We start from the raw sequence: 22,614 nt of genomic DNA, 5'->3' as shown, positions 1-22,614 counted from the left end.
CCTAGAAAGAAACTGAGGTATGTATGTATTATCTCACTGAGGGAGAGGAGCAATAAAGAAATAACCCGATGCTTCACACTCAGGGCCTGATTCGTCATGGATCGCTATTGTGATCGCAGCTCCGTAATCGCACACAGGACTGCTGCGAAAATATGCTAAAGATTGCTATCGCAATGCTGTGGCACTGCCTCCCAATACCGCTATCTCACATCCGTAATAGCTTGCAAACCTCCATAAACATCGGTAACATCGAGTACCATCGGCTTCTCACGCAGAATGACAGCAGCCCTGACCTTACTCAGAAATTGCTAACCTCATCGCACGCAGTGAGTACACAAGCTGAGTATGCAATCGCAGTGGCTAATTTCTGTGTGCCCATACAACGGCGTTCAAACGGTCAGGCACGTCTGTGTTTCTCCCACCACCCCCCTCCCCCACTAAACGCTCACTACCTGTCAATCACTCTGCGATGGCTCTGCGTGGTCTCCGTGATCGCAGTGGTGCCTTTGTGCACACACATTGCGATGCATACACATGCGCAGTACGCAACAATGGGCCGTCTGTGAGCGCTGTTGCAGTTGCGATCCTTAATGAATCAGGCCCTCAGTGGGCGCAGTGTGCAGGCTCCTCAAGCCAAAAATTACTAGACGGATATAATTTTTTGGGGGACAAATATACTTTTAGGGACTGTTTATAAATTATGGAGACAAAAAAACGTTGAGAAATTGCACAGGCTCCTCAAGTCCAAAATGCCTATGTGTATAGAAATATATATACTGTGTATAAATTAATCAGGGCTCGAGAAATCCCGGGGGCCGTCACCATAGCGACCAAGATTTTAGTCATGGCGACTAATTTGTACAAGAGCCAGGTACTTCTAATAAAGCTAGTCGTTAAAAAAAAAATGCTCCCCAGAAGGTGGTTACAGGCATGGGCGTTTCATCATGTGCCGCTTATATGTGGAGTAGCGCGTCCGAAAAGGGGGTGTGCCTAATTAACATAGGTCATGCCCCCTAAATGATGCTAATTGGGGGTGTGCCCGTATGGCATGCCTCCCATTTAACGTCAGGCTGGGGGCGAGCCCAGCACTCCTTCATTAGCTGGAATACCCCTAGCCCTTTCCCTGCACTGAATGGATGCCACTTGCGGCTTCCATTCCTCTACTCCGGGGCCGGCACAGCTGCGGCAGTGGGGGGTGCCCAACCTCCCGACCACCGGCGGGACACTTCGGCCCATGGGTGGAACAGGCGGACTGTCCCGCTGAAAATCGGGATGGTTGGGAGGGGTGCACCATCTTTGGGGTGGCGCCCCTGTTCGACCGCACTGGTCAAACATGCATTGAGCCGGCCCTGGTGGGAAGTGTAAGTGGAGACCATGCACAGATTGGCATTGGAAGCCGCGGGGATATAGGTGTGAGGCTCACACTGTTTATGCAGCTCCTGCCCTCTGCTATGCTGCTGCCTGCATGCGACCAGTCTCAGCCCGCAACAGAGATGCCATGCCCTGCAACCACAGTGGAGGCGATGAGGAAGGCTCTGAGCTCTGGATGAAGAGCAGCGCCAGCGGGAGAGGCAGAGACCTCTACTACGGCATGAACGATATAGTATCTGTGTGTTTCTATCAACAAATACATCTTACTAATTGCTTGGGACTCATTCACATTTGGATGTAAAGCCGCATACACACTTAGCGATATGCTCCATGAGCGCTATCGCTGAGTGTTTCCCCTGCACCGCCGGGCTCAATGTCGTTAACGATATCGTTCAGCGACGGCTTCCGCCCTACTTGCAGAACCTGACGATGTCGTCGGGTCGCCTTGCAAGTACGGGCGATAAAAGATATCGTTAACGATTTACGGGAACGCGCATCGTTAACGATGTCTTGCATACACACATTAACGGTATCGTTATCGTCCATCGCGTTCAATATCGTCCAACTTATTGTCTTGTGTGTATGCGGCATTAGTCAGGGGTATGACACGCCGCTCGGCTGTAGCCAGGCTTGCCGACAATCTGGCTGCCACTTCCAGCTCGACACAGCAAGGGGGCGTGACGCGGTTTTGTGGGCGGGGGCGTGACCACGTCATCGTGGCCCCGCCCCCAGCTAGCGTCAGTAATCTCGGCATTGCGTAGCGGGTGCAGGGGCCACGATGACGCAATTCAGTGCAAATCGCGTCATCAGTTTCCCCCGGACCAGCCACCTATTACAAGGTGAGAGCGGGGGGTGCGGGCGGGTCACGGTGGCCGGGAGACGTGCCCACTTTTCCGGGGGGGGGGGGGGGCAGGAGCAACAACCGATTTTCGGGAGGCTCCCGACCATTTCGGGAGAGTAGACAATTATAGCGGTACACGCCCACTTTACCGCCGCGCTCATAGGTGTCGCTCTCACACTCTCCCTGATAGGCAATTATAATATGTGATCTCCTGCTTTTCCTATTTACTTCCCAAACGCCATGGACACGACAGCTGAGCCCAGGTTACAGCTGCTGAGCCCGGGGAAGTCGCTGGTAAATCACAGAGTATATGTACAGAGCACACACTGCCCAGCGCCCTGGTGATGCCGCCATCTTCTCGTAGACCACACTCCTCCTCCTCAGCTCTAGTAGGGAAGGATCTGTGCGGCGGGACAAGTCATACCTACATATATTTCCTCTAGTGTTCAGTGTTACCATGGAGCCCGGAGGCGCGCCCTCTTGTGTGAGCCAATGCGGTGTCCCCTCAGCTGACGTCACATGCGGCCAGGAACCGGCAAAATGGCGGCGGCGGCAGCGGAGAGTGAGGCTGCGGCTGTGAGGGGAAGATTTGTGGTGGTGGGAGGAGGAATAGCCGGAGTCACGTGTGCTGAGCAAGTGAGGATCCCCCCCCCCCCCCCCTCCCTCCCCCCTGTACTGGGCTGGTACTGCAATCAGTCACTGTACAAGCTGCTGCCTTGGTGTCAGTGGCAGCAATAATACGGCAGGGTCCAGAGAGCAACACCTGATTGATATCAGTGGAATATATGGCAGGGTGTATACAGCACCACCTGATATCAGGGGAGTATATGGCAGGGTGTATACAGTAACACATGATATCAGGGGAATATATGGCAGAGTGTATACAGTAACACATGATATCGGGAATATATGGCAGGGTGTATACAGTAACACATGATATCGGGAATATATGGCAGAGTGTATACAGTAACACATGATATCAGGGGAATATATGGCAGGGTGTATACAGTAACATGATATCAGGGGAATATATGGCAGGGTGTATGCAGCAACACATGATATCAGGGGAATATATGGCAGAGTGTATACAGTAACACATGATATCGGGAATATATGGCAGGATGTATACAGTAACATGATATCAGGGGAATATATGGCAGGGTGTATACAGCAACACATGATATCAGGGGAATATATGGCAGAGTGTATACAGCACCACCTGATATCAGGGGAGTATATGGCAGGGTGTATACAGTAACACATGATATCAGGGGAATATATGGCAGAGTGTATACAGTAACACATGATATCGGGAATATATGGCAGGGTGTATACAGTAACACATGATATCGGGAATATATGGCAGAGTGTATACAGTAAAACATGATATCGGGAATATATGGCAGGGTGTATACAGTAACACATGATATCGGGAATATATGGCAGGGTGTATACAGTAACACATGATATCAGGGGAATATATGGCAGGGTGTATACAGTAACACATGATATCAGGGGAATATATGGCAGAGTGTATACAGCAACACATGATATCAGGGGAGTATATGGCAGGGTGTATACAGTAACACATGATATCAGGGGAATATATGGCAGGGTGTATACAGTAACACAAGATATCAGGGGAATTTATGGCAGGGTGTATACAGTAACACATGATATCAGTGGAATATATGGCAGAGTGTATACAGCAACACATGATATCGGGAATATATGGCAGGGTGTATACAGCAACACATGATATCAGGGGAATATATGGCAGAGTGTATACAGCAACACAGGATATCAGGGGAATATATGGCAGGGTGTATACAGCAACACATGATATCAGGGGAATATATGGCAGAGTGTATACAGTAACACATGATATCAGGGGAATATATGGCAGGGTGTATACAGTAACATGATATCAGGGGAATATATGGCAGGGTGTATACAGCAACACAGGATATCAGGGGAATATATGGCAGAGTGTATACAGTAACACATGATATCGGGAATATATGGCAGGGTGTATACAGTAACACATGATATCAGGGGAATATATGGCAGGGTGTATACAGCAACACATGATATCAAGGGAATATATGGCAGGGTGTATACAGCAACACATGATATCAAGGGAATATATGGCAGGGTGTATACAGCAACACATGATATATGGCGAATATATGGCAGAGTGTATACAGTAACACATGATATCAGGGGAATATATGGCAGAGTGTATACAGTAACACATGATATCAGGGGAGTATATGGCAGGGTGTATACAGTAACACATGATATCAGGGGAATATATGGCAGGGTGTATACAGTAACACAAGATATCAGGGGAATTTATGGCAGGGTGTATACAGTAACACATGATATCAGGGGAATATATGGCAGAGTGTATACAGCAACACCTGATATCAGGGGAATATATGGCAGGGTGTATACAGCAACACATGATATCAGGGGAATATATGGCAGGGTGTATACAGTAACACATGATATCAGGGGAATATATGGCAGGGTGTATACAGTAACACATGATATCATGGGAATATATGGCAGGGTGTATACAGTAACACATGATATCAGTGGAATATATGGCAGAGTGTATACAGCAACACATCAGGGGAATATATGGCAGGGTGTATACAGTAACACATGATATCGGGAATATGTGGCAGGGTGTATACAGTAACACATGATATCACTGGAATATATGGCAGGGTGTATACAGCAACACATATCGGGGATATATGGCAGGGTGTATTCAGTAACACCTGATATCAGGGGAATATATGACAGGGTGTATACAGCAACACCTGATATCAGGGGAATATATGGCAGGGTGTATATAGTAACACATGATATCAGGGGAATATATGGCAGGGTGTATACAGCAACACCTGATATCAGGGGAGTATATGGCAGAGGGTATACAGCAACACTGGATATCAGGGGAATATATGGCAGGGTGTATACAGCAGCACATGATATCAGGGGAATATATGGCAGGGTGTATATAGTAGCACATGATATCAAGGGAATATATGGCAGGGTGTATACAGTAACACATGATATCAGGGGAATATATGGCAGGGTGTATACAGTAACACATGATATCAGGGGAATATATGGCAGAATGTATACAGCAACATATGATATCAAGGGAATATATGGCAGGGTGTATACAGTAACACATGATATCACTGGAATATATGGCAGGGTGTATACAGCAACACATATCGGGGATATATGGCAGGGTGTATTCAGTAACACCTGATATCAGGGGAATATATGGCAGAGTGTATACAGGAACACATGATATCAAGGGAATATATGGCAGAGTGTATACAGCAACACCTGATATCAGGGGAATATATGGCAGGGTGTATACAGTAGCACATGATATCAGGGGAATATATGGCAGGGTGTATGCAGTAACACATGATATCAGGGGAGTATATGGCAGGGTGTATACAGTAACACATGATATCGGGAATATATGGCAGGGTGTATACAGCAACATGATATCAGGGGAGTATATGGCAGGGTGTATACAGTAACACATGATATCGGGAATATATGGCAGGGTGTATACAGTAACACATGATATCGGGGATATATGGCAGGGTGTATTCAGTAACACCTGATATCAGGGGAATATATGGCAGAGTGTATACAGGAACACATGATATCAAGGGAATATATGGCAGAGTGTATACAGCAACACATGATATCAGGGGAATATATGGCAGGGTGTATACAGCAACATGATATCAGGGGAGTATATGGCAGGGTGTATACAGTAACACATGATATCGGGAATATATGGCAGGGTGTATACAGTAACACATGATATCGGGAATATATGGCAGGGTGTATACAGTAACACATGATATCAGTGGAATATATGGCAGAGTGTATACAGCAACACATGATATCAGGGGAATATATGGCAGGGTGTATACAGCAACACATGATATCAGGGGAATATATGGCAGGGTGTATACAGTAACATGATATCAGGGGAATATATGGCAGGGTGTATACAGCAACACAGGATATCAGGGGAATATATGGCAGAGTGTATACAGTAACACATGATATCGGGAATATATGGCAGGGTGTATACAGTAACACATGATATCAGGGGAATATATGGCAGGGTGTATACAGCAACACATGATGTCAAGGGAATATATGGCAGGGTGTATACAGCAACACATGATATCAAGGGAATATATGGCAGGGTGTATACAGCAACACATGATATATGGGGAATATATGGCAGAGTGTATACAGTAACACATGATATCAGGGGAATATATGGCAGAGTGTATACAGCAACACATGATATCAGGGGAGTATATGGCAGGGTGTATACAGTAACACATGATATCAGGGGAATTTATGGCAGGGTGTATACAGTAACACATGATATCAGGGGAATATATGGCAGGGTGTATACAGTAACACCTGATATCAGGGGAATATATGGCAGAGTGTATACAGCAACACCTGATATCAGGGGAATATATGGCAGGGTGTATACAGTAACACATGATATCAGTGGAATATATGGCAGAGTGTATACAGCAACACATCAGGGGAATATATGGCAGGGTGTATACAGTAACACATGATATCGGGAATATATGGCAGGGTGTATACAGTAACACATGATATCACTGGAATATATGGCAGGGTGTATACAGCAACACATATCGGGGATATATGGCAGGGTGTATTCAGTTACACCTGATATCAGGGGAGTATATGGCAGAGGGTATACAGCAACACAGGATATCAGGGGAATATATGGCAGGGTGTATACAGTAACATATGATATCAGGGGAATATATGGCAGGGTGTATATAGTAGCACATGATATCAAGGGAATATATGGCAGGGTGTATACAGTAACACATGATATCAGGGGAATATATGGCAGGGTGTATACAGTAACACATGATATCAGGGGAATATATGGCAGAATGTATACAGCAACATATGATATCAAGGGAATATATGGCAGGGTGTATACAGTAACACATGATATCACTGGAATATATGGCAGGGTGTATACAGCAACACATATCGGGGATATATGGCAGGGTGTATTCAGTAACACCTGATATCAGGGGAATATATGGCAGAGTGTATACAGCAACACCTGATATCAAGGGAATATATGGCAGAGTGTATACAGCAACACCTGATATCAGGGGAATATATGGCAGGGTGTATACAGTAGCACATGATATCAGGGGAATATATGGCAGGGTGTATACAGTAACACATGATATCAGGGGAATATATGGCAGAGTGTATACAGTAACACATGATATCAGGGGAATATATGGCAGGGTGTATACAGTAACACATGATATCAAGGGAATATATGGCAGGGTGTATACAGCAAAACATGATATCGGGAATATATAGCAGGGTGTATACAGCAACACAGGATATCAGGGGAATATATGGCAGGGTGTATACAGCACCACCTGATATCAGGGGAGTATATGGCAGAGTGTATACAGCAGCACAGGATATCAGGGGAATATATGGCAGGGTGTATACAGCAGCACATGATATCAGGGGGAATATATGGCAGGGTGTATATAGTAGCACATGATATCGGGAATATATGGCAGGGTGTATACAGTAACACAAGATATCAGGGGAATTTATGGCAGGGTGTATACAGTAACACATGATATCAGTGGAATATATGGCAGAGTGTATACAGCAACACATGATATCAGGGGAATATATGGCAGGGTGTATACAGCAACACATGATATCAGGGGAATATATGGCAGAGTGTATACAGTAACACATGATATCAGGGGAATATATGGCAGGGTGTATACAGTAACATGATATCAGGGGAATATATGGCAGGGTGTATACAGCAACACAGGATATCAGGGGAATATATGGCAGAGTGTATACAGTAACACATGATATCGGGAATATATGGCAGGGTGTATACAGTAACACATGATATCAGGGGAATATATGGCAGGGTGTATACAGCAACACATGATATCAAGGGAATATATGGCAGGGTGTATACAGCAACACATGATATCAAGGGAATATATGGCAGGGTGTATACAGCAACACATGATATATGGCGAATATATGGCAGAGTGTATACAGTAACACATGATATCAGGGGAATATATGGCAGAGTGTATACAGCAACACATGATATCAGGGGAGTATATGGCAGGGTGTATACAGTAACACATGATATCAGGGGAATATATGGCAGGGTGTATACAGTAACACAAGATATCTGGGGAATTTATGGCAGGGTGTATACAGTAACACATGATATCAGGGGAATATATGGCAGAGTGTATACAGCAACACCTGATATCAGGGGAATATATGGCAGGGTGTATACAGCAACACATGATATCAGGGGAATATATGGCAGGGTGTATACAGTAACACATGATATCAGGGGAATATATGGCAGGGTGTATACAGTAACACATGATATCATGGGAATATATGGCAGGGTGTATACAGTAACACATGATATCAGTGGAATATATGGCAGAGTGTATACAGCAACACATCAGGGGAATATATGGCAGGGTGTATACAGTAACACATGATATCGGGAATATGTGGCAGGGTGTATACAGTAACACATGATATCACTGGAATATATGGCAGGGGGTATACAGCAACACATATCGGGGATATATGGCAGGGTGTATTCAGTAACACCTGATATCAGGGGAATATATGGCAGGGTGTATACAGCAACACCTGATATCAGGGGAATATATGGCAGGGTGTATATAGTAACACATGATATCAGGGGAATATATGGCAGGGTGTATACAGCAACACCTGATATCAGGGGAGTATATGGCAGAGGGTATACAGCAACACTGGATATCAGGGGAATATATGGCAGGGTGTATACAGCAGCACATGATATCAGGGGAATATATGGCAGGGTGTATATAGTAGCACATGATATCAAGGGAATATATGGCAGGGTGTATACAGTAACACATGATATCAGGGGAATATATGGCAGGGTGTATACAGTAACACATGATATCAGGGGAATATATGGCAGAATGTATACAGCAACATATGATATCAAGGGAATATATGGCAGGGTGTATACAGTAACACATGATATCACTGGAATATATGGCAGGGTGTATACAGCAACACATATCGGGGATATATGGCAGGGTGTATTCAGTAACACCTGATATCAGGGGAATATATGGCAGAGTGTATACAGGAACACATGATATCAAGGGAATATATGGCAGAGTGTATACAGCAACACCTGATATCAGGGGAATATATGGCAGGGTGTATACAGTAGCACTTGATATCAGGGGAATATATGGCAGGGTGTATACAGTAACACATGATATCAGGGGAATATATGGCAGAGTGTATACAGTAACACATGATATCAGGGGAATATATGGCAGGGTGTATACAGTAACACATGATATCAGGGGAATATATGGCAGAGTGTATACAGTAACACATGATATCAGGGGAATATATGGCAGGGTGTATACAGCAACATGATATCAGGGGAGTATATGGCAGGGTGTATACAGTAACACATGATATCGGGAATATATGGCAGGGTGTATACAGTAACACATGATATCGGGAATATATGGCAGGGTGTATACAGTAACACATGATATCAGTGGAATATATGGCAGAGTGTATACAGCAACACATGATATCAGGGGAATATATGGCAGGGTGTATACAGCAACACAGGATATCAGGGGAATATATGGCAGAGTGTATACAGCAACACAGGATATCAAGGGAATATATGGCAGGGTGTATACAGCAACACATGATATATGGGGAATATATGGCAGAGTGTATACAGTAACACATGATATCAGGGGAATATATGGCAGAGTGTATACAGCAACACATGATATCAGGGGAGTATATGGCAGGGTGTATACAGTAACACATGATATCAGGGGAATTTATGGCAGGGTGTATACAGTAACACATGATATCAGGGGAATATATGGCAGGGTGTATACAGTAACACCTGATATCAGGGGAATATATGGCAGAGTGTATACAGCAACACCTGATATCAGGGGAATATATGGCAGGGTGTATACAGTAACACATGATATCAGTGGAATATATGGCAGAGTGTATACAGCAACACATCAGGGGAATATATGGCAGGGTGTATACAGTAACACATGATATCGGGAATATATGGCAGGGTGTATACAGTAACACATGATATCACTGGAATATATGGCAGGGTGTATACAGCAACACATATCGGGGATATATGGCAGGGTGTATTCAGTTACACCTGATATCAGGGGAGTATATGGCAGAGGGTATACAGCAACACAGGATATCAGGGGAATATATGGCAGGGTGTATACAGTAACATATGATATCAGGGGAATATATGGCAGGGTGTATATAGTAGCACATGATATCAAGGGAATATATGGCAGGGTGTATACAGTAACACATGATATCAGGGGAATATATGGCAGGGTGTATACAGTAACACATGATATCAGGGGAATATATGGCAGAATGTATACAGCAACATATGATATCAAGGGAATATATGGCAGGGTGTATACAGTAACACATGATATCACTGGAATATATGGCAGGGTGTATACAGCAACACATATCGGGGATATATGGCAGGGTGTATTCAGTAACACCTGATATCAGGGGAATATATGGCAGAGTGTATACAGCAACACCTGATATCAAGGGAATATATGGCAGAGTGTATACAGCAACACCTGATATCAGGGGAATATATGGCAGGGTGTATACAGTAGCACATGATATCAGGGGAATATATGGCAGGGTGTATACAGTAACACATGATATCAGGGGAATATATGGCAGAGTGTATACAGTAACACATGATATCAGGGGAATATATGGCAGGGTGTATACAGTAACACATGATATCAAGGGAATATATGGCAGGGTGTATACAGCAAAACATGATATCGGGAATATATAGCAGGGTGTATACAGCAACACAGGATATCAGGGGAATATATGGCAGGGTGTATACAGCACCACCTGATATCAGGGGAGTATATGGCAGAGTGTATACAGCAGCACAGGATATCAGGGGAATATATGGCAGGGTGTATACAGCAGCACATGATATCAGGGGGAATATATGGCAGGGTGTATATAGTAGCACATGATATCGGGAATATATGGCAGGGTGTATACAGTAACACAAGATATCAGGGGAATTTATGGCAGGGTGTATACAGTAACACATGATATCAGTGGAATATATGGCAGAGTGTATACAGCAACACATGATATCAGGGGAATATATGGCAGGGTGTATACAGCAACACATGATATCAGGGGAATATATGGCAGAGTGTATACAGTAACACATGATATCAGGGGAATATATGGCAGGGTGTATACAGTAACATGATATCAGGGGAATATATGGCAGGGTGTATACAGCAACACAGGATATCAGGGGAATATATGGCAGAGTGTATACAGTAACACATGATATCGGGAATATATGGCAGGGTGTATACAGTAACACATGATATCAGGGGAATATATGGCAGGGTGTATACAGCAACACATGATATCAAGGGAATATATGGCAGGGTGTATACAGCAACACATGATATCAAGGGAATATATGGCAGGGTGTATACAGCAACACATGATATATGGCGAATATATGGCAGAGTGTATACAGTAACACATGATATCAGGGGAATATATGGCAGAGTGTATACAGCAACACATGATATCAGGGGAGTATATGGCAGGGTGTATACAGTAACACATGATATCAGGGGAATATATGGCAGGGTGTATACAGTAACACAAGATATCTGGGGAATTTATGGCAGGGTGTATACAGTAACACATGATATCAGGGGAATATATGGCAGAGTGTATACAGCAACACCTGATATCAGGGGAATATATGGCAGGGTGTATACAGCAACACCTGATATCAGGGGAATATATGGCAGGGTGTATACAGCAACACATGATATCAGGGGAATATATGGCAGGGTGTATACAGTAACACATGATATCAGGGGAATATATGGCAGGGTGTATACAGTAACACATGATATCATGGGAATATATGGCAGGGTGTATACAGTAACACATGATATCAGTGGAATATATGGCAGAGTGTATACAGCAACACATCAGGGGAATATATGGCAGGGTGTATACAGTAACACATGATATCGGGAATATGTGGCAGGGTGTATACAGTAACACATGATATCACTGGAATATATGGCAGGGGGTATACAGCAACACATATCGGGGATATATGGCAGGGTATATTCAGTAACACCTGATATCAGGGGAATATATGGCAGGGTGTATACAGCAACACCTGATATCAGGGGAATATATGGCAGGGTGTATATAGTAACACATGATATCAGGGGAATATATGGCAGGGTGTATACAGCAACACCTGATATCAGGGGAGTATATGGCAGAGGGTATACAGCAACACTGGATATCAGGGGAATATATGGCAGGGTGTATACAGCAGCACATGATATCAGGGGAATATATGGCAGGGTGTATATAGTAGCACATGATATCAAGGGAATATATGGCAGGGTGTATACAGTAACACATGATATCAGGGGAATATATGGCAGGGTGTATACAGTAACACATGATATCAGGGGAATATATGGCAGAATGTATACAGCAACATATGATATCAAGGGAATATATGGCAGGGTGTATACAGTAACACATGATATCACTGGAATATATGGCAGGGTGTATACAGCAACACATATCGGGGATATATGGCAGGGTGTATTCAGTAACACCTGATATCAGGGGAATATATGGCAGAGTGTATACAGGAACACATGATATCAAGGGAATATATGGCAGAGTGTATACAGCAACACCTGATATCAGGGGAATATATGGCAGGGTGTATACAGTAGCACTTGATATCAGGGGAATATATGGCAGGGTGTATACAGTAACACATGATATCAGGGGAATATATGGCAGAGTGTATACAGTAACACATGATATCAGGGGAATATATGGCAGGGTGTATACAGTAACACATGATATCAGGGGAATATATGGCAGAGTGTATACAGTAACACATGATATCAGGGGAATATATGGCAGGGTGTATACAGCAACATGATATCAGGGGAGTATATGGCAGGGTGTATACAGTAACACATGATATCGGGAATATATGGCAGGGTGTATACAGTAACACATGATATCGGGAATATATGGCAGGGTGTATACAGTAACACATGATATCAGTGGAATATATGGCAGAGTGTATACAGCAACACATGATATCAGGGGAATATATGGCAGGGTGTATACAGCAACACAGGATATCAGGGGAATATATGGCAGAGTGTATACAGCAACACAGGATATCAGGGGAATATATGGCAGGGTGTATACAGCAACACATGATATCAGGGGAATATATGGCAGAGTGTATACAGTAACACATGATATCAGGGGAATATATGGCAGGGTGTATACAGTAACATGATATCAGGGGAATATATGGCAGGGTGTATACAGCAACACAGGATATCAGGGGAAAATATGGCAGAGTGTATACAGTAACACATGATATCGGGAATATATGGCAGGGTGTATACAGTAACGCATGATATCAGGGGAATATATGGCAGGGTGTATACAGCAACACATGATGTCAAGGGAATATATGGCAGGGTGTATACAGCAACACATGATATCAAGGGAATATATGGCTGGGTGTATACAGCAACACATGATATATGGGGAATATATGGCAGAGTGTATACAGTAACACATGATATCAGGGGAATATATGGCAGAGTGTATACAGCAACACATGATATCAGGGGAGTATATGGCAGGGTGTATACAGTAACACATGATATCAGGGGAATATATGGCAGGGTGTATACAGTAACACATGATATCAGGGGAATTTATGGCAGGGTGTATAAAGTAACACATGATATCAGGGGAATATATGGCAGGGTGTATACAGTAACACCTGATATCAGGGGAATATATGGCAGAGTGTATACAGCAACACCTGATATCAGGGGAATATATGGCAGGGTGTATACAGTAACACATGATATCAGGGGAATATATGGCAGAGTGTATACATCAACACATCAGGGGAATATATGGCAGGGTGTATACAGTAACACATGATATCGGGAATATATGGCAGGGTGTATACAGTAACACATGATATCACTGGAATATATGGCAGGGTGTATACAGCAACACATATCGGGGATATATGGCAGGGTGTATTCAGTTACACCTGATATCAGGGGAATATATGGCAGAGTGTATACAGCAACACCTGATATCAAGGGAATATATGGCAGAGTGTATACAGCAACACCTGATATCAGGGGAATATATGGCAGGGTGTATACAGTAGCACATGATATCAGGGGAATATATGGCAGGGTGTATACAGTAACACATGATATCAGGGGAATATATGGCAGAGTGTATACAGTAACACATGATATCAGGGGAATATATGGCAGGGTGTATACAGTAACACATGATATCAAGGGAATATATGGCAGGGTGTATACAGCAAAACATGATATCGGGAATATATAGCAGGGTGTATACAGCAACACAGGATATCAGGGGAATATATGGCAGGGTGTATACAGCACCACCTGATATCAGGGGAGTATATGGCAGAGTGTATACAGCAGCACAGGATATCAGGGGAATATATGGCAGGGTGTATACAGCAGCACATGATATCAGGGGGAATATATGGCAGGGTGTATATAGTAGCACATGATATCGGGAATATATGGCAGGGTGTATACAGTAACACAAGATATCAGGGGAATTTATGGCAGGGTGTATACAGTAACACATGATATCAGTGGAATATATGGCAGAGTGTATACAGCAACACATGATATCAGGGGAATATATGGCAGGGTGTATACAGCAACACATGATATCAGGGGAATATATGGCAGAGTGTATACAGTAACACATGATATCAGGGGAATATATGGCAGGGTGTATACAGTAACATGATATCAGGGGAATATATGGCAGGGTGTATACAGCAACACAGGATATCAGGGGAATATATGGCAGAGTGTATACAGTAACACATGATATCGGGAATATATGGCAGGGTGTATACAGTAACACATGATATCAGGGGAATATATGGCAGGGTGTATACAGCAACACATGATATCAAGGGAATATATGGCAGGGTGTATACAGCAACACATGATATCAAGGGAATATATGGCAGGGTGTATACAGCAACACATGATATATGGCGAATATATGGCAGAGTGTATACAGTAACACATGATATCGGGAATATATGGCAGAGTGTATACAGCAACACATGATATCAGGGGAGTATATGGCAGGGTGTATACAGTAACACATGATATCAGGGGAATATATGGCAGGGTGTATACAGTAACACAAGATATCTGGGGAATTTATGGCAGGGTGTATACAGTAACACATGATATCAGGGGAATATATGGCAGAGTGTATACAGCAACACCTGATATCAGGGGAATATATGGCAGGGTGTATACAGCAACACCTGATATCAGGGGAATATATGGCAGGGTGTATACAGCAACACATGATATCAGGGGAATATATGGCAGGGTGTATACAGTAACACATGATATCAGGGGAATATATGGCAGGGTGTATACAGTAACACATGATATCATGGGAATATATGGCAGGGTGTATACAGTAACACATGATATCAGTGGAATATATGGCAGAGTGTATACAGCAACACATCAGGGGAATATATGGCAGGGTGTATACAGTAACACATGATATCGGGAATATGTGGCAGGGTGTATACAGTAACACATGATATCACTGGAATATATGGCAGGGGGTATACAGCAACACATATCGGGGAAATATGGCAGGGTGTATTCAGTAACACCTGATATCAGGGGAATATATGGCAGGGTGTATACAGCAACACCTGATATCAGGGGAATATATGGCAGGGTGTATATAGTAACACATGATATCAGGGGAATATATGGCAGGGTGTATACAGCAACACCTGATATCAGGGGAGTATATGGCAGAGGGTATACAGCAACACTGGATATCAGGGGAATATATGGCAGGGTGTATACAGCAGCACATGATATCAGGGGAATATATGGCAGGGTGTATATAGTAGCACATGATATCAAGGGAATATATGGCAGGGTGTATACAGTAACACATGATATCAGGGGAATATATGGCAGGGTGTATACAGTAACACATGATATCAGGGGAATATATGGCAGAATGTATACAGCAACATATGATATCAAGGGAATATATGGCAGGGTGTATACAGTAACACATGATATCACTGGAATATATGGCAGGGTGTATACAGCAACACATATCGGGGATATATGGCAGGGTGTATTCAGTAACACCTGATATCAGGGGAATATATGGCAGAGTGTATACAGGAACACATGATATCAAGGGAATATATGGCAGAGTGTATACAGCAACACCTGATATCAGGGGAATATATGGCAGGGTGTATACAGTAGCACTTGATATCAGGGGAATATATGGCAGGGTGTATACAGTAACACATGATATCAGGGGAATATATGGCAGAGTGTATACAGTAACACATGATATCAGGGGAATATATGGCAGGGTGTATACAGTAACACATGATATCAGGGGAATATATGGCAGAGTGTATACAGTAACACATGATATCAGGGGAATATATGGCAGGGTGTATACAGCAACATGATATCAGGGGAGTATATGGCAGGGTGTATACAGTAACACATGATATCGGGAATATATGGCAGGGTGTATACAGTAACACATGATATCGGGAATATATGGCAGGGTGTATACAGTAACACATGATATCAGTGGAATATATGGCAGAGTGTATACAGCAACACATGATATCAGGGGAATATATGGCAGGGTGTATACAGCAACACAGGATATCAGGGGAATATATGGCAGAGTGTATACAGCAACACAGGATATCAAGGGAATATATGGCAGGGTGTATACAGCAACACATGATATATGGGGAATATATGGCAGAGTGTATACAGTAACACATGATATCAGGGGAATATATGGCAGAGTGTATACAGCAACACATGATATCAGGGGAGTATATGGCAGGGTGTATACAGTAACACATGATATCAGGGGAATTTATGGCAGGGTGTATACAGTAACACATGATATCAGGGGAATATATGGCAGGGTGTATACAGTAACACCTGATATCAGGGGAATATATGGCAGAGTGTATACAGCAACACCTGATATCAGGGGAATATATGGCAGGGTGTATACAGTAACACATGATATCAGTGGAATATATGGCAGAGTGTATACAGCAACACATCAGGGGAATATATGGCAGGGTGTATACAGTAACACATGATATCGGGAATATATGGCAGGGTGTATACAGTAACACATGATATCACTGGAATATATGGCAGGGTGTATACAGCAACACATATCGGGGATATATGGCAGGGTGTATTCAGTTACACCTGATATCAGGGGAGTATATGGCAGAGGGTATACAGCAACACAGGATATCAGGGGAATATATGGCAGGGTGTATACAGTAACATATGATATCAGGGGAATATATGGCAGGGTGTATATAGTAGCACATGATATCAAGGGAATATATGGCAGGGTGTATACAGTAACACATGATATCAGGGGAATATATGGCAGGGTGTATACAGTAACACATGATATCAGGGGAATATATGGCAGAATGTATACAGCAACATATGATATCAAGGGAATATATGGCAGGGTGTATACAGTAACACATGATATCACTGGAATATATGGCAGGGTGTATACAGCAACACATATCGGGGATATATGGCAGGGTGTATTCAGTAACACCTGATATCAGGGGAATATATGGCAGAGTGTATACAGCAACACCTGATATCAAGGGAATATATGGCAGAGTGTATACAGCAACACCTGATATCAGGGGAATATATGGCAGGGTGTATACAGTAGCACATGATATCAGGGGAATATATGGCAGGGTGTATACAGTAACACATGATATCAGGGGAATATATGGCAGAGTGTATACAGTAACACATGATATCAGGGGAATATATGGCAGGGTGTATACAGTAACACATGATATCAAGGGAATATATGGCAGGGTGTATACAGCAAAACATGATATCGGGAATATATAGCAGGGTGTATACAGCAACACAGGATATCAGGGGAATATATGGCAGGGTGTATACAGCACCACCTGATATCAGGGGAGTATATGGCAGAGTGTATACAGCAGCACAGGATATCAGGGGAATATATGGCAGGGTGTATACAGCAGCACATGATATCAGGGGGAATATATGGCAGGGTGTATATAGTAGCACATGATATCGGGAATATATGGCAGGGTGTATACAGTAACACAAGATATCAGGGGAATTTATGGCAGGGTGTATACAGTAACACATGATATCAGTGGAATATATGGCAGAGTGTATACAGCAACACATGATATCAGGGGAATATATGGCAGGGTGTATACAGCAACACATGATATCAGGGGAATATATGGCAGAGTGTATACAGTAACACATGATATCAGGGGAATATATGGCAGGGTGTATACAGTAACATGATATCAGGGGAATATATGGCAGGGTGTATACAGCAACACAGGATATCAGGGGAATATATGGCAGAGTGTATACAGTAACACATGATATCGGGAATATATGGCAGGGTGTATACAGTAACACATGATATCAGGGGAATATATGGCAGGGTGTATACAGCAACACATGATATCAAGGGAATATATGGCAGGGTGTATACAGCAACACATGATATCAAGGGAATATATGGCAGGGTGTATACAGCAACACATGATATATGGCGAATATATGGCAGAGTGTATACAGTAACACATGATATCAGGGGAATATATGGCAGAGTGTATACAGCAACACATGATATCAGGGGAGTATATGGCAGGGTGTATACAGTAACACATGATATCAGGGGAATATATGGCAGGGTGTATACAGTAACACAAGATATCTGGGGAATTTATGGCAGGGTGTATACAGTAACACATGATATCAGGGGAATATATGGCAGAGTGTATACAGCAACACCTGATATCAGGGGAATATATGGCAGGGTGTATACAGCAACACCTGATATCAGGGGAATATATGGCAGGGTGTATACAGCAACACATGATATCAGGGGAATATATGGCAGGGTGTATACAGTAACACATGATATCAGGGGAATATATGGCAGGGTGTATACAGTAACACATGATATCATGGGAATATATGGCAGGGTGTATACAGTAACACATGATATCAGTGGAATATATGGCAGAGTGTATACAGCAACACATCAGGGGAATATATGGCAGGGTGTATACAGTAACACATGATATCGGGAATATGTGGCAGGGTGTATACAGTAACACATGATATCACTGGAATATATGGCAGGGGGTATACAGCAACACATATCGGGGATATATGGCAGGGTGTATTCAGTAACACCTGATATCAGGGGAATATATGGCAGGGTGTATACAGCAACACCTGATATCAGGGGAATATATGGCAGGGTGTATATAGTAACACATGATATCAGGGGAATATATGGCAGGGTGTATACAGCAACACCTGATATCAGGGGAGTATATGGCAGAGGGTATACAGCAACACTGGATATCAGGGGAATATATGGCAGGGTGTATACAGCAGCACATGATATCAGGGGAATATATGGCAGGGTGTATATAGTAGCACATGATATCAAGGGAATATATGGCAGGGTGTATACAGTAACACATGATATCAGGGGAATATATGGCAGGGTGTATACAGTAACACATGATATCAGGGGAATATATGGCAGAATGTATACAGCAACATATGATATCAAGGGAATATATGGCAGGGTGTATACAGTAACACATGATATCACTGGAATATATGGCAGGGTGTATACAGCAACACATATCGGGGATATATGGCAGGGTGTATTCAGTAACACCTGATATCAGGGGAATATATGGCAGAGTGTATACAGGAACACATGATATCAAGGGAATATATGGCAGAGTGTATACAGCAACACCTGATATCAGGGGAATATATGGCAGGGTGTATACAGTAGCACTTGATATCAGGGGAATATATGGCAGGGTGTATACAGTAACACATGATATCAGGGGAATATATGGCAGAGTGTATACAGTAACACATGATATCAGGGGAATATATGGCAGGGTGTATACAGTAACACATGATATCAGGGGAATATATGGCAGAGTGTATACAGTAACACATGATATCAGGGGAATATATGGCAGGGTGTATACAGCAACATGATATCAGGGGAGTATATGGCAGGGTGTATACAGTAACACATGATATCGGGAATATATGGCAGGGTGTATACAGTAACACATGATATCGGGAATATATGGCAGGGTGTATACAGTAACACATGATATCAGTGGAATATATGGCAGAGTGTATACAGCAACACATGATATCAGGGGAATATATGGCAGGGTGTATACAGCAACACAGGATATCAGGGGAATATATGGCAGAGTGTATACAGCAACACAGGATATCAGGGGAATATATGGCAGGGTGTATACAGCAACACATGATATCAGGGGAATATATGGCAGAGTGTATACAGTAACACATGATATCAGGGGAATATATGGCAGGGTGTATACAGTAACATGATATCAGGGGAATATATGGCAGGGTGTATACAGCAACACAGGATATCAGGGGAAAATATGGCAGAGTGTATACAGTAACACATGATATCGGGAATATATGGCAGGGTGTATACAGTAACGCATGATATCAGGGGAATATATGGCAGGGTGTATACAGCAACACATGATGTCAAGGGAATATATGGCAGGGTGTATACAGCAACACATGATATCAAGGGAATATATGGCTGGGTGTATACAGCAACACATGATATATGGGGAATATATGGCAGAGTGTATACAGTAACACATGATATCAGGGGAATATATGGCAGAGTGTATACAGCAACACATGATATCAGGGGAGTATATGGCAGGGTGTATACAGTAACACATGATATCAGGGGAATATATGGCAGGGTGTATACAGTAACACATGATATCAGGGGAATTTATGGCAGGGTGTATAAAGTAACACATGATATCAGGGGAATATATGGCAGGGTGTATACAGTAACACCTGATATCAGGGGAATATATGGCAGAGTGTATACAGCAACACCTGATATCAGGGGAATATATGGCAGGGTGTATACAGTAACACATGATATCAGGGGAATATATGGCAGAGTGTATACATCAACACATCAGGGGAATATATGGCAGGGTGTATACAGTAACACATGATATCGGGAATATATGGCAGGGTGTATACAGTAACACATGATATCACTGGAATATATGGCAGGGTGTATACAGCAACACATATCGGGGATATATGGCAGGGTGTATTCAGTTACACCTGATATCAGGGGAGTATATGGCAGAGGGTATACAGCAACACAGGATATCAGGGGAATATATGGCAGGGTGTATACAGTAACATATGATATCAGGGGAATATATGGCAGGGTGTATATAGTAGCACATGATATCAAGGGAATATATGGCAGGGTGTATACAGTAACACATGATATCAGGGGAATATATGGCAGGGTGTATACAGTAACACATGATATCAGGGGAATATATGGCAGAATGTATACAGCAACATATGATATCAAGGGAATATATGGCAGGGTGTATACAGTAACACATGATATCACTGGAATATATGGCAGGGTGTATACAGCAACACATATCGGGGATATATGGCAGGGTGTATTCAGTAACACCTGATATCAGGGGAATATATGGCAGAGTGTATACAGCAACACATGATATCAAGGGAATATATGGCAGAGTGTATACAGCAACACCTGATATCAGGGGAATATATGGCAGGGTGTATACAGTAGCACATGATATCAGGGGAATATATGGCAGGGTGTATACAGTAACACATGATATCAGGGGAATATATGGCAGAGTGTATACAGTAACACATGATATCAGGGGAATATATGGCAGGGTGTATACAGTAACACATGATATCAAGGGAATATATGGCAGGGTGTATACAGCAAAACATGATATCGGGAATATATAGCAGGGTGTATACAGCAAC

General features: G+C 42.8%; 1 protein-coding gene across 1 annotated transcript in view; it reads left to right on the top strand.

Moving 5' to 3' along the window:
- Positions 1-2,689: 2,689 nt before the first annotated feature.
- The window catches only part of PYROXD1 (pyridine nucleotide-disulphide oxidoreductase domain 1), a 150,822-nt gene continuing 130,897 nt past the window's right edge, over positions 2,690-22,614 (top strand). Inside the window, exon 1 of the mRNA XM_088462935.1 lies at positions 2,690-2,848. Coding sequence (XP_088319061.1) covers positions 2,732-2,848 — 117 coding nt within the window. The 5' untranslated portion in view covers positions 2,690-2,731. The remainder of the gene's footprint in view (positions 2,849-22,614) is intronic.

This window comes from Taudactylus pleione, unplaced genomic scaffold (genome assembly GCF_031769625.1).
Source record: "Taudactylus pleione unplaced genomic scaffold, aTauple2 ptg001296l, whole genome shotgun sequence".
Classification (NCBI taxonomy): Eukaryota; Metazoa; Chordata; class Amphibia; order Anura; family Myobatrachidae; genus Taudactylus; species Taudactylus pleione.
Note: the sequence above shows the minus strand (reverse complement) of the source record. Positions and strands in the feature narration are given on the sequence as shown.